The 24,912-nt window shown below is 47.1% G+C and overlaps 2 protein-coding genes across 2 annotated transcripts; one reads left to right on the top strand and one right to left on the bottom strand.

Moving 5' to 3' along the window:
* Positions 1-1,881: 1,881 nt before the first annotated feature.
* On the top strand, positions 1,882-3,942 carry S100A11 (S100 calcium binding protein A11). The gene is made up of 3 exons (XM_038167844.2): positions 1,882-2,054; positions 3,185-3,334; positions 3,587-3,942. Exons 1-3 carry the CDS (start codon positions 2,052-2,054, stop codon positions 3,737-3,739), a joined length of 306 nt encoding a protein of 101 aa, XP_038023772.1. The 5' UTR covers positions 1,882-2,051; the 3' UTR covers positions 3,740-3,942.
* Positions 3,943-4,421: 479 nt separating this feature from the next.
* Positions 4,422-24,884, bottom strand: COPA (COPI coat complex subunit alpha). Its single transcript, XM_038167842.2, has 33 exons — positions 24,727-24,884; positions 24,330-24,443; positions 23,843-23,916; positions 23,486-23,566; positions 23,127-23,203; positions 22,451-22,560; positions 18,305-18,414; positions 17,686-17,785; positions 16,987-17,122; positions 16,468-16,550; positions 16,204-16,354; positions 15,791-15,857; positions 15,609-15,684; positions 13,439-13,521; positions 12,325-12,464; positions 11,333-11,418; positions 10,760-10,898; positions 10,277-10,439; positions 10,025-10,171; positions 9,543-9,732; positions 9,334-9,429; positions 8,883-8,971; positions 8,526-8,649; positions 8,143-8,232; positions 7,949-8,058; positions 7,667-7,744; positions 7,399-7,467; positions 7,042-7,178; positions 6,287-6,473; positions 6,089-6,199; positions 5,707-5,868; positions 5,412-5,606; positions 4,422-5,102 (listed from the first exon to the last, which is right to left on the bottom strand). Exons 1-33 carry the CDS (start codon positions 24,764-24,766, stop codon positions 5,043-5,045), a joined length of 3,675 nt encoding a protein of 1,224 aa, XP_038023770.2. The 5' UTR covers positions 24,767-24,884; the 3' UTR covers positions 4,422-5,042.
* Positions 24,885-24,912: the final 28 nt, after the last annotated feature.

Genomic DNA, 24,912 nt, shown 5'->3' with positions numbered 1-24,912 from the left:
GGGCTCCCAGTGTCCACTATGATCCCAGATCCATGCAGGGGTGGGCAGGTAGGAGCCATCCAGGTGCAGTTTCCCACCCTCAGGTATCCACTTGCCTTTTCCCCTGGATTTCCCCACAAGCAGGCCCATTCATGGGTCCTCAGGCCGTAGAGAGGCAGCGGCACAGCATGCAAAATGCTCCAGATCCCACATACGGTGCACTTAGCCATGGATGGAGACATCCTTAACCCCGCACTGGAGAAAGCCTGATTTAATTCACTTTCCTTTCTCTCAAGCAAGAGAGAATCAATTCTCTCAGCAGCAGATGGGGCTGCAGTTTTGCAAGAAGAGCAAGAAGCGAGGATAACCCCAGCAGTGGCTGGGACTTGCCCCTAGGTGTAACCAGTGCTCTCTGGCTGGTGCCGGGGCTCGCCAGGAGGAACAAGGGCAGCTCAGGTCCACCAGAGCCTGATGCAGCACTCAGGCCTTCACTCTCAGCCAGCCACAGCCAATTTCCTGGCATGGTTTGGACGTGGTGCTAGGGGTACTGAGAGGGGTCTGTCCCAGCTGGGGCAGACGGATGTGCTGGCACTGCTCTCTGCCACCCCTCTGTCATGCACGTGGCCGCTGCATGTCCCGGTGACAAACATATGGCAGCACAGATGGTGCGTCTGCAAACGGTGCCAGCGCCTTGATCGCAAACACACAGAGCAGCAGCAAGAAATAGAAATCTCCCCAAATCCCACACCGCAGCCAGGCTGGGGCCAGGCCACAGCCCCTCCGGGATTTGCTCTTGCAAAGGGAGAAATAAAAGCTAGGGGGAGATAAAAGCTGGGCGGAGGAGCGAGCACTGCTGCAGCGCTCAGGAAGCACAAAGAGGAGGCTGCAAACCGCAGGTGGAAGTGCAGACCAAAGAGCAGAAGCCTTCCTGCCCTCAGCTCCCCGCATCAGAAAATCTTTTTGATTCATTTGCAATGAACTGTTTATGAGATTTAGGGTAGCGGTGGAGAAGGTATTTTTCCCCAATACACAGATAAAAATATGGGAAGGGAACTGGGGAAAGAAAGGAAGGAAATGAGATTGAGGATGGTTGCCCCCCAACCTCTCCACTCCACGCCTCCCCCTCTCTCTCCCCAAAGCTTTTGGGTGAAATCGGGGCCAGGGCGGGCGGCTCCGTATCCACACCGAGTGCCAAGGACGTCACCACACTGCGGTTGCAGTGGCAAGGCCAGGCTGACGTGTCTCAGCAGCCTCCCTGGTGCCGCAGGATGAGGAGTGGCAGGGTAGGGCTAGGGGGGCGGATGAGGACACCCCCGGGGCAGATGCACCCAGCAGGACAGTTTCTGCCCCCGTAGCCCCCCAGCTGGGAGTGAGGTGGGCCGCAAACTTTGCCTTTGGGTGTCTGCTGTCCCTCTTCTGCCTCTCCCTATCTTCAGCCCTCCTGTGGCACAGGGACTGAGGCTGCTTGGGACAAATCCCACCTGCAGCAGTACCCAAAGGGGCTGCCTTCACCCCTAGAGAGTAGCTGCACCCTTTTTACAACAGGTTGAGCTTGTTAACACGTTATTGGCAAATAATAACAGGTTATTGGCAAAGCTTTCCTGGTGGTTAGCACAGGAAGGGGCAGGGACACGGGGGGGGGGGGGGTGGGCTGCACTCAGGGGTGCCCAAAGGTCGCTGGAGGAAGAGGAAGGCCCAAGGGTAGTGTGGGGAGCAGCGAGGCAGATGCAGGGCTCAGCCCTGAGAAGACTGGGTTTAAAAAAAAAAAAAAAAAAGCATAGAGACGAGTAGACAAAACTAAGGAAAAAAAAAAAAAAAAAAAAACGGACAAAAGAGAAAATAGAAGCACAAAAAAATAAAATGCAGGAGGGAAGAGGATGAAGGAGGGGCCCAAGCTGAGGTGGGGACCGCAGGCACGTCGGGATCTGCCGTTAGCGCCGCCGATTGCCCAACGTGGCCCAGGGGGCTGAGCCGGGGCTGGGCGCTGGCAGGGCGGTGGCAGACGAAGCTCACACCCGTCTCGATTCTACCTCGAACCGTACCGCGGTCCCACTGAGCCCCGAGACGCAGTCATGGTGAGTGAGCACGACCCTGGGCCTGGGGGAGAGGGCGTTGGAGCGTTTCCCTCAGGGAAGAGGCCCCGAGCTGGAAGCGAGACGTGTCTTGGCACTGGGAAGAGGGAACGGGGCCAAGGGCTGAGCTCAGCCTCCTCGGGAAAGGGGGGTTGGAAGGGGGTTCAGAGTGGGAGAGCAGAGGGTCCCCGTGGCTGCAGGGAAACAGCAAGGGGATATTTGCCCCCTATTTCTCTCCCCTCCCCACCCCACAGTCCCTTCCCTCCCCTCGCCTTCCTCTTTCCAGTGCTGCTCCCGCTGCCCAGCGCTGGGCTCAGGGCTGTGGCTTGGCCTCCACCCAGCTCACGGCACCAGGGTGGGGGGCTCAGGGGGACCATGAGACGAAAAAACGAGGTTCAGGAAGGAAGCACCTCCGTGCCACTTTAACCAAAAAAAGGCTGAATTCAACCTCAGGCGGGGCAGGATGTGGCAGGGAGTCCCCAGGATGCTGAGGTTAGGGAGGGAAGGGCGGACTCCACCCAGCCCTGCCTGCGAGGTCCCTTTTCCCAAAAATCGGAGCCCTGGGGAGGGGAAAGAGCCCCATATCCCTGGTGTTCCCTCGCTTTTAGGGCCTGGTGGCCCTGCTGAAGGCTCATCAGGAGCCACCCCAGCTCCCCCAGCCCAGGCAGCAGTTTGGGGAGCCAACTCCGCTGCTGCTCCACTCACATTTTTCTCTGGTGACTCAGAGTTTCTCCTCTGGCCAGACAGGGCAGGGGGAGGGAAAGGGAGGTTTATCTTCCAGTTCAGCCATGCTGGAGAATGCTGAGTAAACCAGAGGGAGCAGCCCTCCTCCCTCGACTGCTGGTGCCTCCCCAGGGAATTTTCCATGCTCCCAAGGCATCCAGGTGCTTCCCAAACCACTCCCTGCCCCTCCCCTGGGTCCCTCCCCACCAAAGAGCTGTGCAGGTCACGAAAAAAAGGAATACCGAGGAAAAATGCACCTGGACAGATTGGGCACAGCAGGCTCCCTAAAGGGGATGGCAGGAGGGCTCCCTCAGCCCAGCCTCCCTCTGGAAGCTGTCGCTGCTCTTCTGCAAGCACAGAGCTCGCTGCAAGCACCAGCCTGAACTTTTGCTTTTGCTCCATTCCTGCAGTCCAAGGTGTCCCCCACCGAGACCGAACGCTGCATCGAGTCCCTGCTGGCCGTCTTCCAGCGGTACGCAGGGCGTGAAGGGGACAACTTAAAGCTCTCCAAGAGGGAGTTCCTGGCTTTCATGAACACTGAGCTGGCTTCCTTCACAAAGGTGAGTGAAATCCAGGCCAGGAGTCCTCCAGCCACATGAGCATGGGAGGGGGCAGGGGAAAAGACCTCACTTCTACCAGAAGCCAGAGCAGAGCCTGATTGGAGTTGCCCCAGCTGGATTCTGCTTCCCTCTGCCAAACCCTTGCTGCTAGTGATGAACTCAGCAGCTGCAGGCTTGTACCTGGGTGTGTACAGCAAAGGACACCTTTGCCTCGAGGCAGGCATTGATCCCAATCTCTTTGATTTTTTGCAGAATCAGAGGGACCCAGCTGTCCTGGACAGGATGATGAAGAAACTCGATTTGAACAGTGATGGGCAGCTGGACTTCCAGGAGTTCCTGAACCTCATTGGAGGCATCGCAGTGGCCTGCCACGATGCCCTGCTTGTTCAGGCCCCTAACCATTAGTCCCAGCAACTTTCATCTGCCCCCCAACTACCAACATTCCTTGAACAAAACCCATGCAAAACTGGAAGGAACGCCTTTAAGAGTGGGATGAACCTGCTTTGGCCGGGGGGTCCCTTTCGAGGTCCCTTCCAATCCCTACAGTTCTGTGATTCTGTGATTCCCACTCCCCCTTTTTATGAATAAAATAAAGGTTTAAAATCCTAGCTTATGGCATGGTTTTATTTTAGAGAAAGAGCCAGACAACTAGGGAGCAACAAGGGAGCAGGAACTCTAGGGTTTCTGTTTCTCCACTGGTGCAAGAATGTATGTTCAACTTGTCACTGCTGGAAACTACAATCTGCCTGATTCTGAAGACCCTCCAGGCTGCTAAGTACCACATGGAAAGCCACAGTAATACCAAATGGCACAACTACACATGGGAAGGTGAGGACAGGAGCCTTACCAGTGAGGACACTTTGAGCACAGGCAACAGCAGTTCCACACTAATAATTAGCAGAAGCAGCCCCTGCTGGCATGATTCATTATTTCAGTACTATGGCCTCCATTTTCTGGAAACTTCAGAACTCTTCAGATCTGGCAGCTTAACAGCACAAATGAGTGGGAGGTGGGACGTGAAAAGAGGAAATGTAATGTGGTATCTACTGTAAATCAGTAAGAACAACTAAGCTGCAGAACAGGAAGATCCAGACAGTCAATTTACTTTATTTGTGTTAAGAGGCAGATCATGTTGAGAAATGCTACCAGGACAACAAAACAGTCAACACTACCACTTGGTTGCCTAGCTGCTCTCCAGTCACTTCTGAGGGCAGCAGGCCTGTACCAGCCAGTACCACCTTCTTTTGAGACCCAGGCTTGACTCCTCCTGCTGCCCAGGTTGCAGCAGGATCTTTAAGTGCTTCTTTTAGGAGCCCAACACTAAAGGACATGAGAGGCAGTCCTTGGCTCTTGAGCAGTTTCTATTGAGCGCACTGTACTATACCAAGGTGTCAGCAAGAACCACATTCTATCTGCTGGGAAAAAAAAAAGCCTTGAAGCTATGATACACAAAACATCACATCAGCTGGATCAGATGTGAAAATAGGATTCCAAGTTAGAAACAGGATCCCTACTTAGAAGCAGCAGAGAGGCTCGCTACAGCATTCCTGGGTGGGGAAGAGCAGTTAAGACACAGCACAGGCATAACTATGGTAAGGTAAAGAGATAACTAGAAGCTGGAATGGTGGGAGGTGAAAGTTTCCACGCTGTACTGTCAAACGGGACCATTTCCCTTTGATCCCACACCTCCCTGGGATGGGCACGTGTGCTAGCGGAACTGGAGTGGGCTGATCCGCAGCCCAATGACATCCTTGCCGATCTCTGTCACCTGAGGAATAAAAGGGAGATAATTAACGTTCAAAAGAAACAAAACAGCCCGACCCTGTACGTTGCCTTGAGAGCCTAGATGGTTCTGAAGAACACACATTGCCAATCGCTGCAATGTCAGTCCCTGGAGGGGATTTTTAAGCTACGCTGTATTTCACAATTCCCAAACTGCTCCACCCCAAATGCCAAGTTCCCTGCCACTGACCCAAAACCCACGCTGACTTAAGTTAGGGGGACACAAGGGGGAAGCTGCTGGAATCCTCTCTAGCAGAAAACATCACAGACTGGGTTGCAACAGAGACTCCCTTACTGTTGTGACACGGCAGATCTGCCCCTGGAACTCAGGGCAGTAGCAGGCTCCACTAAGGGGACACTTCTCCACGGGCTTGCCACGATAGATGGGTCGGTAAGAGGCAGCACAGATGTCAAAGGGGTTGTGCATGTCATAGTTAAGCTGGTAGGTGTCAGTAGGATTCTTCTCACACGCTGACAAGATCTTGCGGGTCTGCAAAAAGCAACCACATCAACCAGAGGTACAGCTAGGAAGCAGTCCAAATAGGATCTGCCACAGCAAATATTTCTGGCAATGCACCTCACAGACATACCTGCTGGGCCACCTCAGGCTTCGGACCCAGCTCTAGTAGCCGACGTGCAAAAGTAGCAGCTGTCTTGAAGTTTTTGAGTTTGAAGAAGAGGTTAAGTGCAGTGCGCAGTACCAAGATCATGTGGACAGGCTGCAGGTTGGAGTGGGTGAAATAGGCAGCCATCTGCAGCGGGGACAAGGAGGAAAAGTGAGGATACAATCATTACCAAGGACGTGAGAAACTGGATGCCCTGAAAATGCTCCAAGAAACACACCGACCCCTCCCAGGTAATCACTGCCACATCTGCTTCGAAGGCAGGACATAGAATTCAGGATTCCTGATGCGTTTTTAAACCCACAGGCTTCTCCCAGGCACCCAGCGAGGAAATTCAGAGTTACTGTACCTCACAGACTCGCTTCTGGTGCTCCAGGGTCTCCTTAGGCAACTTCTTCCGCTCAATCTCCATTGAGAGTCCTACAATATACTCCCGACAAATGGCTATCAGCTGCTGGGCCTTTGAGAGAGAAAGATTGAGTCAAGCATTTGGCCTCCTGCCCCAGGGGCACGCAGACAATATGGACAGAAGAGATCTGCCCCTCACCTCAGCAATCTCCTGCTTGTTGTCCACCACCAGCAAGGGCACACTGAGCAAGATGGAGCGGAACTTCTCCACAGCCTCCTCAAACTTGCCAGCTGTAGTGAGCTGGTAGCACAGCTGCAAGCGCTGGATCAGGTCATTAAGCTTCAGTCCCACAGCAGGGAGAGCATTCTTCAAGCCAGCTTCTTTCCTGGGGGCAGAGAGGGGATGGGGATACAAGCAGGACTAATACAGGGGCCAGCAACAACACACCTGCATTACACAGTAAGCTCAGCTGCAAATATCAGCAACATTTTGACCCAGGGCCATGCTGTTTTTCTTGGCCATTAGCTTAGCATAAAAGGCACCTGTGCTTCCATTAGTTGTCAAATTCAATGCCCAGCTCTCTTTTCATTAACACACTAGAAAAATTTGGCTCATTCTTCTACAGCAGTTTCCAGCCACCACTAAAAATACACATCTGTGCTTCTCTAGACATCCCAAGGTTTGGACTAGCTTTGTCAGAGGCAGAGCATTAGTGACAGAAAACACAACATGCTGACTGCCTCACCCTGTTTTCACCAAAAAAAAAAAAGAGAGCTCTTCAACATCTTAACATCTAACCATCAGCAGAAAAATCCCACTAAAGAGGGAACACACTTCCTATTAACATCCAGCAAACAGGAAGGCTCCTCCCTTCAGAACAGAGAGTGAAAGACACAGGGAGGTACATGACATCAGGAGAAGAGCACAGAAGAGGAACTAACCCAGTTGCTTACCAGTTGCGATGTGGGTATCCATACATGGTAGGGAGACACGGCAGGGCTTGGTAGGTCGTACGGCCACGGGCATAGGTCTGCAGGAACAGCTGCTTGTAGGGTCCAAAGTTTGTTACTCCTACCTGGTCATGGAGGAGCTGGAAAGAATACATTGATGTGCTGAGTAAAAGCTGTCCAGGGCCATACAGAAACTGCAATCATCACTCAGGCTCACAGAACCTCTTACTTTACATCCAGAGAAATCAATGCATAAAATGATTCACAGTAGAATACAAAACAAAGCTTCAGACTGGATCAGAAATAAAAATACATGGGACAGGGGCATTTTTTCCCCCACGAATTCCAAGTGTAACTTACTCTCATCGCTGTCTCAAAGGAGCCTGCCAGAATGTGGTCAACAGGAAGCTGTGAATTGTTACACCACACCTACAAGATGGGAAAAAACATACAAGAGGAGTTGTGCATGTGCACACATTTTTCTGATCTTACCCTCATCACCCCCCGTGCCCCTTAACAAGTTCCTGTGTTGTGTTCACAGATGAACTTTAGTAAGGTCTAAACCTGAAAAAAGCACCAAAACAGAAAGAAAGCAGAAAGCTGAAAAATCAAAGATGTGTGCTGTTACCTGAGCTGGGCTGGTGCCCTTGGTGGGTGGCACGAAGAATCCATCCTCTCCCCCTCCTGCTGGACCAGCAGGAACATCCTGGGGGAAGACATAGAGCAGCAATTAGCGTGCAAGCTTCCAGCACCCAGATTATATCAGAGGTAGCCAAGCCTCTGATGAAGCCCATAATGCTTTTCCCCCCTCCCCAGCCCACCATGACTTGTCATTGCTTTCCTAAGTAACTAAAACTGGGCTAAAAGTGAGAAGTCTCCCAAAAGCATCATCGTCTCAACAGCCCCTTACCAGTTCAGGGGGAAGATCCAAATCTTCTTCAACTTCCCATCCACCTCCTTCTTCCTGCCCTTTACCTAGACCTTCCTCTCCAAAGCCTTCTCCAGCATCCACAAAGCCATCTGCACGAGGAGGGGGAAAAACAGTTAGAGCTCCTACACAGGCACATTTTCACTTCTGGAAGAAACACTCTTTAATTTACCCACCTTCGTCCAGCTGCAATTCAGCATCTTCTCCCCAGCCTTCAGTGCCAACATTGTCAATATCAATGTCAGCAGCTAAGGCACCTCCTTTGCCTAAAAAAGAACAGGATTATTCATTTACTCATCTCTGAGTCGGCCAGGTGTTAAGAAAAGAATTAAGCTAGGCCAGCATTTTCCCCTCCAATTGCCAAACCCTATCTTGTGTTAAAAGGACAAAGATTTTGAGATTTGCCAAGGATGGTGTAAATACCAAGCTGCAGTCCAGCCCCTGCTAGTAACACACAGCAAATCTGGGGTTTAACAGCAACAGACGAGGAGCCATGGGAACAAATATCTCTGTTCTGCATATCCCAACTTAACGTGACCTTCCAAGTATAAAGCAATACCTTTGCTAGCAATTGTTCCTTCAAAGAACCCCTTGGAAACAGTCAGCAATGGCCAGTTGGTATCCAGAGGCATGACAGGAGCAGGAGGCTGCAGCAGTTTTGCATTGGGATCAATGTCTGGAATCTGAGCAGAAAGGAGCAAAAAACAGCTAAAGGCCATATAAGGAAAATCCCGTTCTTTGACCTACCCACCTCCATGCAGCACAGTCTCAAGGTTTTGTTAAGTAGTGACAGAAAAGGAACAGGGTGTCTCCCTCTCAGAAAGGGGCTGTCATGCCAGTCACACTAACACCATGTCCCACTGCCATCTTCTTCCCAAAACTCTAGGGTTCTTGTTCTGAAGCGTTAGTCACTAACCGTTTCCTTTTCAGGATCAAAGGTTTCCTTCAGGTTTTCAGCTTCCTCATCCAGACCATGAGTTGCAGCCGTGAGATAGGCCAGGGACTCTGAAATTAAGTATAACAAACATGAGTGTGTATTCTCTGTATTATGCAGAAAGAAAACCTCTCATACCAACAAGCATGACCACACTGCCAAAAGGAAAGATTAGCAGCATACTAAGCTGTAAAATTACACTTCTAGGGGCATCACTGGATTTAGGACTAATGCGAACAAGTGACTGACCACCTGAATATGCTCCAAGGTTGTTTCACATCGCCTGGATTGTATTGTGACTCTTGCGTTACTTTCTCTGTCCATCTCTCAGTAAGAGATTATGCTCATTTCTCTTCAGAAATTACTGTTCACCCCCAAAACCTCTCCAGCTGCTCCTCAGCCCAGAGAAACACGTTAGACTGACATTACTCACTTTGCCCACAGTTCTTCAGGATCCTCACTCTCTCTGCCACATCTCCTAGATACAAGGCATTCTGGTAGTGGCCACTCATATCCTTACGGATCTCAGCTAGACAGAAACAGAAAAAAAGTCACGAAGAAGTCAGAGAAGTGTCCTTCTCTGGGATGCTGCTCATTCCCTCTGGGAGCTCAGCACATCTTAATTCATTCTCCTGCACTCACCTATCTTCATCATCTTCCGAAGCTTCTCCAGATTGCCAGTGATAAGATAGAGAAAGGAGAGCCTATCAAAGTTCTTGGTGCGCTGGTAGCACATCTCCACAATCTGATGATTTCCCTGCAGTAATGCCACTTCTCCCAGTTTCTCCCAGCAATTCTTGTCATCCAGAGCCTTGGCTGCTTCCAGAGCAATCTAACAAGACAATTGATGCAGTTACAAGGTCAGATCTGAAAAGAAATGCTCAACACACAAGACTTGAGCTTGATCCTCTGCCCCACCAAAAATACTATGAGGGTTTGCAGAAGCAGTTTTCTCTACAGGCTTCTGTTGATAACGCCCCTGATGAAAAGCCGGAGATTACAAAGTTCACTGCACTAAATCATGCCTCGACGAGGGCCCGCACACACTTTAGTAGGGCAGCTATCATCCCCAAAGTGACGACCCAAAAGACATGCCCTTCTCCCAGCACCATCTGCCACCTCACCTCAATGTTGCCACACTCCAGTGCCAGGCTGAAACGGGTCTTCTCGTCTTTGACAAAGTGCAGGGCCACCTCAGGGTAGCCCTTTTTCTGCAGGTAGGCAATGATGGACTGGCCCACAAGCTTAGCATTCCTCACCATGTGCAGCACCTGCAAAGAAAAGGCCCAGGCAGTGAAGCTGACACCACTCACAAGGAACGTTCTCGAACACTCATACCACGGCCAAGAAATAGCGCAGAGTTTCTCATGCCTCACCTCATCATACTTCCTGTTAATCAATGCCAGCTTGAATTTGAACTCTGTGGGATCAATGGTGAGGACCCTGGGGCGGCATTCTCTGTCCAGGCAGTACACGTTGTTCCCCTTCACACGGGTAACATAGATAGGAAGGTCCAGGGTGCGGATGATTCCATGATCCCTATGCCAACACACAGCACATGTTCACACCATGTCTGTATGGCCACATCCCCTACCACAAAGGAGGCTCACTATGCTATTTTAGCCCTCAAGCCCCTGTCAGATGAATAGAGCAGCCACTCTAGCTCTATAGGGTAAGCAACCAAACAGGAGCCAGGAGCATCTATTTAGCTCTAACTGTCCTGGAGACCATCCGTACTGTAAAAGTGGAGTTGCACCAGCACTAACTTTGGCATCTGCCAAACAAACAACAAAATAAAAACACTGGTAGTCTGCACAAGGGCAGCCAGTTCAAGGACTCTGTTTGACTCTCAGACTTACCCTGTGGTGACAGCATATTTGATGTGGTTGCTGGTGGTATAGATGAAAACACCACTTTCATCCCAGGCACCGCTCTTGACACGGATGTTTTCGTGGATGTTACACAGGGATTCCAGCTTTCTGTTGCAGATCATGATGGCTGGAGACAAAAACAGTAAGGAGGAGGATCAGGTAACTCTGCTCTTAAATATCTGACTCTGACTTAAAGCTTCTCTCTTCCACAGTCCCAGAAATAGGGACTATATTCAGCTTTGGACATTAAGGAGATGATAGTAACCACAACAAAATTGTCACCATTTGCTTTTTTTTTTTTTTTTTAAAAAGACAGAATAGCTGATCCTTTGTGAGGAATATAGCAAATCATCTGTTCTATAAACTTGCAAAAAGGTTTTGCTGAAGAGAAAAAGCAGCAGGGCTCGCACTGTGAATCCGTCTGCAGCTGCACCTTCACCACTAGACACAGCACTGAGCAGTTACTCTAGCAGATCATGAACACAGAAACATGCTCCCAGCCAAGGAAGAACCTGGTGTGCACTGGGATCCAGGTGAAATACTGCAGCCACCCCTGCTTACCATGCTTGGCCAGCAGAGCTACGTGGGACATGTCAGCCGACCAGATGACATATTTCACCTTGGAGATCTTCACCGAGGCCAGAGTCCTGGAAAAGGACAGCACTGACGTTAGAGTTGAACAATCTGCCTCCACAGCAAGCTCTATTATCAGCTACCAGTCTCCAATACACCGAGCCCAATTTGCAGATGCTCTGAATTCTCTTTATGCATTTCTGAAGCTACAAAATCATGCAACAAAACTCAGTGTCTCCCTAGTTCAACAAAACAAAGCTTTCTCCATGCCTGTGCAATAACAAACACATTTGGGGTGACAACTGACTTGAAAAACATGGAGATGATTAAAGATGGTTTTAACAGAACAAAGGAAATAAGGTATTTACAGGTAACGTTTGCTTTAATAAATTTATCCATAACTTTCCCAACAATACTAGAAAGGCAAAGACATAGAGATAAGGAAATGAAACTCCAGACAAATTCTGGGACATAAGCAATCAAGACACACTGCATTTATCTGCTGCTAATCCAGAACCTTCTCAAGCTGACAATGATGGCCAAGAGCACCAGCTACTTGTCTTTCTTTGTGGCTAGCAACACATAACCAGTACCAACGTGCTATAATATTCCAATTTAAGAGCATTTTGAACAGATATAAAACCTAAGGGACAAGGCATCAGGCAAGCTTAGCTCGACTGAGTATAGGGTTTTTGATTTCTTTCCACTTTTATAGTACCCGATTCTGTAGTCAGAATTTATAAGGATATGGCACACATCTCCCTGTGATCAATGGCACAATGCCTGCAGCATAAACTGCACCTTGGCTATGTTTACACTCTGCTCTCCCTAACAGTTGTTAGCCGTGGTTTGGATCAGTCTGATGCAGCCTGCAGCTGATGCTGAATTCTGGAGTGCATTAATAGCTATTACTTGTCCCTAGAGGGCACACGCCAACAGGATTACAATATTAAAACTTCCCCCAGCAGACTGGATCTTACCGCTTCTGCTGCACGTCAAAGAGGGTGATGGAGTCTGCATCTCTCAGTAACAGGTTCCCTGTGCCAGCATAGAAAATCTCATCACAGTTCGGCACCTGCACCTTCTTCGTGATCTCATTCTTCAAGTTTTTGATTAGGATCTGCCATTTGATGAGACGAAAACGAAACACAGCAACACAGGGCAGTCAGATAGAACACACAAAGAAATTTAGGATTGTTTTAGCTCAGAATTTTTGTATAGCTGAACCTCAAGAGCCCAAATTAAATACAAAGCCTTTCACAAGACAGGATCAGACATTATCCTTCTGGAAAATCCAACAACTTAAGTTTACCAGGGCACAGACATAGGAGTGCGAGCTTTCCCTTTAGCCCCACTGCTGTTGTTGTCAGCTAGCTCATATAATTTTCAACTGCTCTCTACATTGAGCATATGAACAAAGTAAATATGAAGGGAAGGAGGGTGGGCGAACACAGGGTAAATACAGGAGATGAGGAAGTTGAAAAGGGAGAACTTCAAGGAGAGGAAGGGAAGGCAGAGAGGAGTAACAAAACAGGTGCAAGAAGCTTTAATATACTAGGCAAAAAAAAATACTGAATCAGATACAAAATAAATAGATAAATATTCTGCATTGGGCAAAGAGATAAGACTTTTATTTCCCTTTCTGCCAAGTAAACTGAAGCTGGAACAACTTTCCATGACTTACTTTCCCCTTTCTTTCTCCTATTTCACTCCACAAGTGAGATCAAAGACCTTTATAAAAACTAACCTGCTTTTTCAGCATTTTCTCATTACTTGCATGCTATGAAAGCAACCCGGGTGGCTTCACAGCCCTGTTCTGGTCAGCTGTCATTTCTGAGCTCACCTGCAGTAGCAAGCTTCCAGCAACTGAGACAGCATTTACCGTAAGTTAAATAATATTTCAGCTCACTACATTTTCATTGTATTATACTTCTTCATGTGTATCTGCAGCTCACTTTCTATTGAGAATGCCTTGCCAGTCTATGTGGATCTCCAGTAATTCTGTTAACCCAATCTCCCACTATTCCATTTGCATGTTTCCAAATGACAATATACCCCGTTAAAAAGATGACCCTATTAAGCCTGTCCCCTTACCGAATGCATTCGATCCAGGACTGCAAAGCGGTTACGAGCTACCCACACAGCTGTTAGCCCGGAGGAACGTTTCCCTTCAGGGGCTAGGGAGAGAAAGACGCAGGCAGTGAATAAAACCTCTGGCAGGCTCTTATGGCAACACATTAGTCAGTCTTGTTTGATCCCATCTTGGCTGTTGTAGCTGCTTCCTACTAATTCATGTTTAACCTGAGGCTATTCGCAAGACTCATTTCCTCCCCCAATGTCCTTTCAGATCGCAGCATGGCCAGCGCCAGCCCTTCTCTCCAGCCAAGGCACAAGACAAGTGGCTGTCTGTACCGCCAACGCCACTGCTTGGCGCTGAAGCGGGCCATCCTGGGCGACAGCACAGTCTGTCAAGCTAACGAGCAGAGCCTTGCTGGCCAAACAAACCGAGCAGCGAGGGTCCCGGCTTCAATGTAAGCCCCCCTCCCTCTCCCCCCTGCAAACTGACATAACGAGCTGGAGGAGAAAGGCTGCACTCTGAGCAGCACGCAGCTGTTCTCTCAGTTTTAAAATGCTAATACAAACACAGCGCTCTGCATGTCAGACACACATAAAGAACCACGCCGCAGGATTTTTCAGATGCAGAGAAGGTTTTGAAACAGGAGAAGGGAACAAACAAACGAGTAGAGAGTTGCTACTGTTTTGGTAAAACAAAATTTCTTCTTCTTTAGTTCCCAATCCCCTTTCTCTCTGGTCCTCCTGGTGCTCAACACGAATGTTTTTGCAGACCCACCCACAAGACTTGGGACTCTTTTAAAAGCACAGCACTGTTTGTGGCAGATCTGCAGCCGAACAAATGACTTAAACCTGACTGCCTCAGCTCTCAGTTACTACCCTACACAAGAAAGACTGGTCTAAATTCAATTTCCAGCTCTGTTTAGGGTTTTCTGATGGCAACTTCACCTGTTTTTCTGAATCACCACAAAGCAGTATTTTTACTGGCTTTAAATCTTTAACAGTGGCTGTGCCTCACTCAGAAAACAACTGATGTATTTATTTTACCTAAAAGATTATTAAAGGGTGATGAGGAAGTTTAGCTTCTCTTGTAGGTCAGGTAAATAAACTGAAGGGCATGAGGATGAAAAATCCAATGCACGTGTTAAATATCTACATTACAGACCAGGGAAATCATGAGAACTCTACATACACAGCAGTTTGTTAAAGAAAATATTTATCAGCTAGTAGAATTACATGCTGTTCTTGAAAACACATTAAAGGTGCTTAGTTTTCATGAGGCCTTGACACCTTCTTCAGAAGAGGATAAAACCTCTTCTGGAATAAACCCTTTCCTCTCTAAAAGGGAGGCACAAGCCAGGTGTCCCCAGACAAGTCAGCTTTGAATGACTCAGTCAAAATTAATATTTATAATATCCTCGGTAGCATTTCATCTATATAAAGTTACCAAAAAAGCTCCCTTTCTCTCTCTCTCCAAATATACCTGCTGACTGTACTCAGCAAAGAAACCTTCCCTTCATTAGATCTGCAGAAATCAATAGATGTGAGAACAAGTGAGCTGGATTCCAGTCTAACACATTCATCACTCCCACTCATTTCGAAATCTTTACTGCCATGACGACAGAGGCAGGAGAAACCAGCTGGAGTTTCAGATCCCAAATGGAATTCACAGTTAGGAGAAAGAATTTTTTTCTTTTCCTAAATCATGTTTTGACTTGTAAATTGCACAAAACTGATCTGGAATTTGCCGAGAGGAAGAATGAGCACTGGCACCCTGGCACTGTCACTTTTACAGCCACTTTTCAGAGTATAAAACCTCTTCGAACAAAACATATCTGGTTAAAATCCATCTCTGTTGACAAGCCAGGAATGCTGCCTGCTGCGTCGAAAGGGAAAATGGAAAGTTACTAATAACAAAATTATAAAATATATATTTGTAGCAGTAAAAGTTTGGGATGAACATGAATTTTTCAAGTCAGTGTCGTGTGATATAGTAAGCAGGAAGCCTGCCAAATGATGTGTGCTGCAGGGACATTGGGAAACATGAAGAAAAAAAATCCAATGGGAGGCTTACAAAAATGAAGCTTTTTTATATATAATACACACACAGTTGGAGAGAGGAGGAGGAGGAGGAGACAGCTATACAACAATAAACACTCAGAGGAATAACGTGAAATAAGAAAGTGCTTACCATCCGGATTTTGGGAATCTGCATCCTTGGGAATGGTGTATAGATCATAAGTACTGTTCTCCAAGTTGCTGGCTCTCTGCACAAAGATGGGGGGAAAATTTTCAAGGTAGGATTTCAGAGAACGGCCATTCACAGCCTCATGAAACGTTCTTTAGCACGTTACATAGCAAAACTTGACTTACTGTGCAGAGAAGGACAGCGTTCTCAGCTGGGTTGTACGACATGTTGAACACAGGGAACTTGGAGCCGCTGAAGAGAAGTCATAAATAAAAGAAAGTTACAGTGAAACCAGATTATTTCTAACAGTCATCTTCATGTTATTTTTTTTTTTTTAAATAAACAGAGTGCCAAAAAAAAGCTGTTTTGATGAATTTCCCAAACCACCTGGAAACACTGTAAGAACACCACCATTTTATAAATGAAAGCTGGCATTTCAGTCTGAATTACTGCAAACTTAAAGCCAGTTACAAAAAAAAAGTTACATCTATGCAGAATGTGACAATCTGACCTATCTGTAAGTGAGAAGTGAGGAACTAACAAGGGATTAAAGATACTAGCAATGCCTTTCATAATATGCTAAGCACTCATCTCTTACCTTCGCAGCTGCATGACAGCAACATCTTTGGAACTGTTAAAATCAAGCTGGCGGAGAAAACGGTCCTTCACATAATACAGCATGTTCCCGTGCACAGCATAAGCAGGCCGCTCACGCTCCAATTTGAATACAATCATGCCACCGTCATGGCCTGGGAAAAGGCATACAAGAATTCAGACCTGAATGAATTCCTGTGGGTTTTCTCATTATGGAGATACTAAGATCAAGCCCTTCGATGCTTTTTTTGTTTTGTTTTGTTTTTACCTGCAGCAAAGAGGTTGAGGTTGGGATGAGCTGCCAATACCCAAAAGCGATCGTGATCACGGCGAAAGGTCTGAACACCCGTGCTAAACATGCAACATAAGAAATAAGGAATGTAAAGAAAATGGAAACTCTGCTGTATGCTCCAGGTCCCCAAATAAAGATCCCAAACTTCATACTGATCTCTAGCATTCAGCATGGGGAGATCACACAGTTCAAAACACTGTATTCATAACCTGCTGTCAAATAATATAGTCTCATTTAAAGTATTTGCAGCAGCAACTTCACTAGACAAGTCAGTCTTCTTCCACTTGCCTTCAGACAATTATAAGCCTTGCCCATAACGTGCATCTCAAAGGGACAGCAAATACGAAAAACATTTATTTCTCTGTAATTATCAAATGCTAGAACTAATGTTTTAAAAAGTTTTGGTATTTAGTTTCTCTAAGAATAACTGTAGGCCTCTCACATGTGTAAGAGCTTCCACAATAAGGCTGAGGCAGACGCCTGACATGCACTAACCGTTTTGACATATCCCAGACACGGATGCTTTTGTCTTCTGAATTGCTGAGGATCAGTTCCTGTCGGGGGTGGAAGACAGCACACGAGACATTGTTGTAATGTCCTCGGCAAGTGTCAACCTCCCAGGCCTTGGATTCTAACCAGAAGTGGAAAAGAAAGAAGAAAATAATGCTTAAATGGGTTAAGCTCTTCCATAGAAGAAATGCAGCAAACACCTTAATGAAGCGGGCTCTGTCAGCCTATTACTAAACCATTCCCTGCAATTTATTTTTGTGACGTTTAACTTCTAGCACACCTTGCCTGAGAAACAGATAAACCAGATTTCCAAAAAGGTGCAAAGAATTTTATATAGCTTAGCTGGACTAAGCTGGCAAAAGGGCATCCATTCCTGGTGAAGTGCTTCTCATTCTAGAATCATCTCCCTTTCTTATTTCATTGGCACATAATCAAAAAACTCTTCTGTTCCTACAAACCTCTGCTCAGCAGTGCATGCAAATCAAAAGAAGCTAGAAGTGTGTGCTAGGGAACTGAGCCCTCTTCAGATTGCAAGTCAATGCTGTTTGGGATTATTTACCACTGTGTCCTACATACATGCTTGCAAAATGTAAATTACCTTCAAATTCAGCCTACAAACGTTCAAACAAATTTCAATTCTTTACACCCTTCTTCCCAAGTGTTCCCCCTGGAGAATCCACTTACCATTCATCCGCCAGATCTTCACTTGTCGATCATCAGCTCCTGACACAATAAGCGGCATTGTGGGATGGAAGGCAGCCCAGTTCACCCCACGATCGTGGCCCTACAAGGGGAAAAGAAAACAGTCACTTGAAGCAGGTTACTGACTGAATGTAATGAGCAAAGGAAAAATTAAGTGACAAGACTGCAGACAGGCTTGCCAAGATGCAGCTCTCGCTATTTTCTGTATGCCATGCTGCTCATACCAAATGCTTAGACAGACTTTGCCCACGGTAATGAGCTTTGCAGATACCATCCTTCACCAGCAGAGCAGGCACCACTTCCCAGCTTTAACAAGCCATTACAGAATGCTGCTTCCAGTAACACAAAGCAATAATAATGTCTGCTATTTAATGGAGCTTTTAGCCATACAGAAAGAACGGTACTCGTTAGGTTTCGGTGCAAACATCTCCAGATTTCAATTTACAAAATTCTTGGAGCACATAACTCCACTGAGCTGAGGCTGGTATTTTAACTCTTTTTCATCTGCTATTTTTCTGGTCTTTAAGAGAGTCATTTGGGTCACAAGGATTTCATTACACAAATTTGAAAAGGTTGTAGAGCACACACATTGACACCGTACCTCAAGAACGTGCTTCACAACTGCATCTGTTGTCCCAAACAAATCCACCCCTGTTATTCCCCTGACATCCGATTCCACAGCTCCAGGGGACAGGTTCTTCTTCCTTAGGCCTTGAAGGACAAAGGGGAAGGAGAAACAGGGTGGAGGAAGCAAAAATTATGTTGATCAAAGCAACGTTCCTTATCCAGAAACAAGTTGAGTGCTATCCCATGTTCTTTATATACATCTTCAAGTGGAAAGTGAGAACTTGAAAGAGTGAAAGAGGGTGAGAAATATCCAGGACTCCCTTCCACTTCCTCCAAAAGCACCAGCTCAGATTAGACATACCAAAAAGGAAAGTCTGCAATGCAGTACACCACTCAAAGGATCACCTCAGCTCACTGGGACACAGACAGTGGCACTTCAGCAAAGGACTGAGGCATTCTGATTTCTCTTCCTCTCATTCCTCCTTCACTGAATTGAGCTTGCAGCTTTCAGGGGACTTTTCAACCATGCCACTCTGCCCAAATCCATAATCCTGAGGTCATCAATCTGCCTGGGCACAGGATATTTTGGGGAGCTAAAACTATAGCAAAAAAAAGCCTGTTCTTGATTCTGAAGAACATTAAGTTTTCCATATTAAAACAGACCTACTTCAAGCCATTCCTCATTAAAATTCAACGTAACACTGTATGGAAAGAAATGAAAAGAGCCTCTCATCTGACAGTGCACAGTGAAAGACTGTACATAAAATGCTAAAACAAAACTTAGAAAATACCCTTTTAGATTCAAAAGCACTTGGCCTCAAAAAGCTATCATGGAGTTTATAGAGTAAGAAAAATCTGTCTAGGATAAATGCAGAATTGCACTGCTACGGAGACCAACAGAGAGGGAAGTACAAGAGGAGAATAAATGATACAGAAGGCAAAAATTATTTTCTAGTAGCAATTCTGATTCCCACACTACTCAGATTAGCAGCTCAACCTCTCAACAAACCCTTCTGCGAAGTTAGGCTGATGAAATGACCATGATAAGCAGAGCCTCGCAGCACAGCATGAACGCTCAGCACACTGAGGGAGGTGCACACACAGATGGTCCAAGTAACGATGATGAACTTGAATGGCTGAGTGGAAACTTCTACAAAGCTGGCACAAACCATCCCAGAAAGGAGGAATAAAACATATATAACCCAGAGAAGGCGAGCGAAGAAACGTAGGATTTTCAGAAGAGAAAATACTTGAGCCTTTGACAAGCCAGTGAAACAGGACTGGAACACAAGTGGAAAATTTCTGGCATGACTGCACAAATCTAAGGAAAGGCAGAACACTCACAGAACACAGCAGCTTCCTGTGTTGCTCTGGGGAGGGAGCAGGGACAGAGAGGGGACTTGCAGCAGAAAGGCAGATATTAGGCACTCTAAGGACAGCTGTTTAGAAGAACAAAAAAAAAAAACTGAAGAGCAGACTCGGATGGACATGCACATGAGCACTCAGAAGAGCAGGTATTAGAACAACCAGAGGAAAAGGGGCAACATACTACTGGTGAATTACACGTTGTAAGTTAGGAGAGAAGGAGAAAGAGACCAGGGAAGCATCAGGACACTCCTGGCACCCATTTTCTGGAACACGTGGCTGATGTGTTAGGGACAGCACTGACCTACAGACAGATGGCCCTTTACAAATTCTTTTCTTCTATCATCTTCCTCACAATTCAGGCCTTATACCTGAGGTCAGTAATCCACCCAAGGTGGAAACTAAAGAGGACTCTTTTGGGTACTGACTACACCCTTGCTGGGCTTAGGTTCATTCTGGCCCCTCCAACCCACACACATTCAGTGGATGAGCAGAAAAGTGAAGTGGGGGCTGAAGTTGTACCAAAGGTTTCGCCAGCCATCACCACACACACACACGTAAGGTGGTGCTCAAGGAGAGGCACTCCAGATCTGCAGGTGCCATCTGGGGACTTCCAGCAGAGGTCCTTCCAGTCCCAGGGTGCTTCAGCAGCACCAGCCCAAACCCCGAGGTGATCCTCACTTAAGCACGCCACCCAGATCGACTAAACAGAGTCCTGACAGAACAAGGGCATTTTTTGCCAAGCGACAGACATCAGTTATTTGGCAACCAAGAGGAAGGTTAAACAGGAGTTGGTGCGTGGTGTTAAAGCGCAGACAGAAAGCACTCCGATCAGAGTAAGACCACTAGCATCCTCCTCACTGGTTAATACTTAAAAAGAAACAAGAGAAAAACAGATTATTTTGTAGATTTTGTAGGTTAGTATCAGCCACATGAGCAATGACTTCATTCCACAGCACAGGTGAACAGTTCAGTACAAATGTTCATGCTTTTTAATATATAAACAAGCTTATCCTGACTGCATTCACACTCTCTCTCAGCAGAATAGCAGGAAATGGACCCTTCCACCTCCACCTTATTTGTTTTACATTGAAAGTCCTTTATCAGCAGGTTTCAAATCAAAGAACAGTAAATTTGTGGGAGTTCAGAACTACAAGGCAGTCTTCACCCTGGTCTGGGTCATGCTCCTCATCCCTCACTCTGCCACAGCTGCCATCACAGCTGAGTTTTGGGAGGAAGACTGTGGAATACGACCTTTAAATTCATTTAACTGGGGGCATCAAAGAGCCAGCACTAAAAACCCCAAAGCCTGATGAAAAATAATCCCACTGATGTCAGCAGAAGCTGCAAGTTATAAGCAGCACTCAGAAATGGAGTTAAAGCTCAACATCACATGATGCTCTCTCTGATTAGGATTATATGGATAACAGGAATCAGACAAAATGTGGAAATAACCATTTCCAGCAGGCTGCTAGAGCCAGAACAGAGTCCTGCTGAGGACAGAAGTCATTTTGGGGAAAAAACTTTTTGGGGGGAGGAACAAAAAAAAAAGTACTATTTTCAATCTGTTTAACATCTACCCATGTCTTTCTCCACACACTAATATTCCTGCAGTCGTGTCTGACTGGAGCGACAGCTGAGTCAATAATTCAGCATGTCTCTAAAACCCCTCATCACATATCAACTGAGAGAAAAAAAAAAAAAAGCCCTGTACCATCTCCAAACCAATTTGGCAGCTGGAACTCTGCTGAGAGAGAGCGTTTGTGGGTGAATGCAGCAGCAACGCTTCCTAGCAGAATAGCTGTTAAACTCCCCGTGCTGGCAGTACGGAGAGGGGGACAGGTTTTAAATAACCAGGATATCCTGTCCCCAGCCCCTACTGTTGACACAGCTGGCTGTGTCTGAGCGTGTACTACAAATAATGCAGCATGCCCAACCAAAACTGCAATGGCGAGAGCGGCAGGGCCATGGTCTGCCTCTAGAATAGTTTAATCTGTAACACCACCAGTACTGCCTCCCACCAGTCCCTTCTCCACCTATTTTCTTGGCTTCTAGCTTTTCATTTATGGATCCTACGTGATTCCATTGAATCACCTCGTGGCCTTAGGCATAACCTCAGAAACAGCCAAGATATCAGCAAAGGACTTTGGACTTCTGACTTGCAACTCCTGCTCTGATCGCCAGGCCACGCCTTGCTTTATAAAAGACAAGCAGACTGGACAATGAAGAAATTCCTAATGTTATCTTCCTGTCACGATCCACAATTAAACCACCAAAAAGATCCCCTGCCTATTGTGCAATGAGTATTGAGGCCTTTTTATCTTTATCTCAGAACAAATGACTTACTGCTGCCTCCAACAGATTTTGAACGGGATAAAGGTGACCCAGAAATTTTTAGAATTTTCCTACAGGTCTTGCACGTTGGCAAAGCTAATCAGCTGACAGCACCGTGCCCATTTTGACAGCAATACTTGTTACCTATGTTGGCTATAAAATCCAACTCTTAAAGAGTTTTTTGGGGCTGCGCAAACCTAAAGCTGACATCTACTGTTGCAGAAGGCTGCTTCAAGCATGAAGTTGGACTAGATGAGCCCCAGAAGTCCCTTTCAGCCAACAATCTACAGCTTCTTGAAAAATGAGGGGACTAGATCCCTGCCAAACCTCTAACGTTCTTCCTGAGGCTCCTAGAGCTGACAGGCTACTCTTTCTGCTCTCAGATCAGAACCAACTTTTTTCCTGCCTCATTTGGCTTTCAGCAATTGCAGTTTTGAAGTGGGCTTTGCCACCGGACACCCCCTTGATCTGGGCAGCTCACCAGAAATATCCCAAACGCGCACAGTCTGATCCAAGCTGGCTGACACTACCAGGTCCTCAGAGGGGTGAAACTGGGCACACATCACATAGTGGTTGTGTCCTGTCAGCACACTACAACAAAAAGGACAGAAAACGCCATTTAAACATAAGGTACATTAGCACACGCTCTGATTTGCACCAACAGCAATAAGCTCAGTCTCAGAAGGGACAAAGAGGAATATGGTTGATAATATTTGGAAGGGAAATTCAAGAAAGGAAGGGAAATTCTCTTCAAGAATTATCACAGCTGCTGAACACAGCTGATCTCAGTAAGAATATTCAAGGGCTGGCTTGCTGATAACAGTAACTTCGTAGGTATCAACACTGCTGCATCTTTTAACTTCAAAAAATGTTCAACCAACCAACACAGGAATTTACAAACGTGCTTAGTAGAATCAATGTAAGTGAGCAAAAATCATAACTGACAGAAATCTTCATTACTAATCTGTTTGTGGTTTTTTGTTGTTGTTGTTTTTTTTTTGTTTTGTTTTGTTTTTTTGTTGTTTTTTTTTGTCAGTTCTGGTCTTTCAACTATGCACGGTTTGAAATATCACTATCGTCTTCCACTTGAAAACAACAAATGAGGATAGCTCGCACCCAAGCCCTACAGTTATTTTTAAAGCATCCACTGATTTTACCAGACGCAGGTTCTGGACTGCCAGTTCCAAACCCGAATGGTCTGATCATCAGAAGCACTCAAAATCCACGGATATTCCTAAAAAGACAAAGTAGTTTGCATATGAAATGATACACATCCCCACATTCCCTCCCTTATGTGTTTTTCAATTGCCACAAAATTACCCTCTTTTATTTTATTTTACTTAAGATCTAAGGGGCAGAATTTATGCCTCTTACACCTCTAAAAAGGACCGCGTCTGTACTTTTTGCTTTAGCAGAGCTTCCTTAGCAAAGATTCCAAGCCAAGGAAGCAAAAGAGATTTCCACTCACACAGGACAAACACAGGCACGCATCGGGGTGAGTATTAGAGGAGCTTACGTGGTGGAAGAAGGTGGTGCGGATGTAATCCAGGTGTCCCAGCAGAGTGAAAAGGCAGCGGCGCAGTTTGTAATTCCACACCTGAGCAACACAAAAGCAGCACAATGAGGGTACGTGTCCCATCCAGCTGGATTTCTTTGTGCTTTCTCACAGTAGGCTAAAGATTTTAGTCTTCTAGGTAACCTACAAGCCTCTCCCTCTTCCAGTTTAAGATATTTCTAATGCAAGCCATAAGAAGTCTTCAACTTGCTGCAATTACCACTCATTCCTCTGAAACAGCAGAATCATATTTCCTGAAAAATTCCCACCCCAGATAATGCCTTTTAGAGAAAAACTGTGAAAGGAGTAAAAGGTTACCTTTATTTTGTAGTCATCGCCTCCAGAAACAAACAGGGGCTGCTGTTTGTGGAAATCAATCCCTCGAACGGGTCCTACGAATAGGAAGAGAATGTTGGACAAGGCAGGACAACTGACAGCTGGAACAGTCCCTTACATCCCACAAAGAAGGTATTTCACACTCCCCATTACATTTTTTGCTGCAAAGAAGTTAAAAGGTTCAAAGCAACAAGAAACCACCTTAGAGGATGGTATCTCACTCCTAAATGCCTTCCTTTTCATCAGTATTCTTGCAGAAAAACGCCACAAAGCACCCAAACCCTTTGCACTTACACCTACAAATTTATTTCTACACCAGAAATGAACACTGCCCCCCTTTATTTCTTTGAAAGTGGCGCTGAGAAAGCACCGAGCTGGCCGCGGGGTGTAACACCCACCGCCTGCAGCCCCACAGAGCCGCTCAGCCCTGTTCCTGCCCCTCACACCACCCCCCTCAGCCCCCGCTGACCGTCGTGCTCGTCGAACTTGTCGATGAGGGTGCACATCCGATAGTCCCACAGCTGGATGACGCCATTGTGCAGGCTGGTGAGGATCCAGGGCCGCTTCGGGTGGAAGCTGAGCCCTGCCGAGGCACGGAGAGAAGGGATGAAGGGATCAGACCGTGACAGGGCACCCAGCACACCCACAGGAGCCCCCTCGGGACCGCCCCCACCCCCAGGAGCCCCCCTTCAGGACCCCCCTCAGGACCCCCCAAGCAGGCCCAGGAGGCCCCAGAGCCCCCCTCAGGACCTCTCCTCAGGACCTAACCCCCAGAACCCCCAGAGGACCCCCGGAGCTCCCCCCGCAACCCAGCCCCATGACTCCCAGATCCCCCCTGAGTCCCCCGAGCCCCCCCCGGCCGCCACCTTTCACCCGGGCCGATTTGGTCTCGAACTTGGTCAGCATCGCGCCCCCTCCACCGGCCGCCTCCTCCGCCCCGACCCCTCCACGTCGGCGTCCCGGAAGCGGACCCGGCTTCCGCTTCCGCCTCGCCGACCAACGAGACGCGGTCCTCCCAGGCGGCATAGAGCGGCTTCCGGCGCCATAGAGCG

This window comes from Anas platyrhynchos, chromosome 26 (assembly GCF_047663525.1).
Source record: "Anas platyrhynchos isolate ZD024472 breed Pekin duck chromosome 26, IASCAAS_PekinDuck_T2T, whole genome shotgun sequence".
Lineage (NCBI taxonomy): Eukaryota > Metazoa > Chordata > Aves > Anseriformes > Anatidae > Anas > Anas platyrhynchos.
The sequence above is the reverse complement of the archived record's forward strand: the minus strand, read 5'-3'. Positions and strand labels throughout refer to the sequence as shown.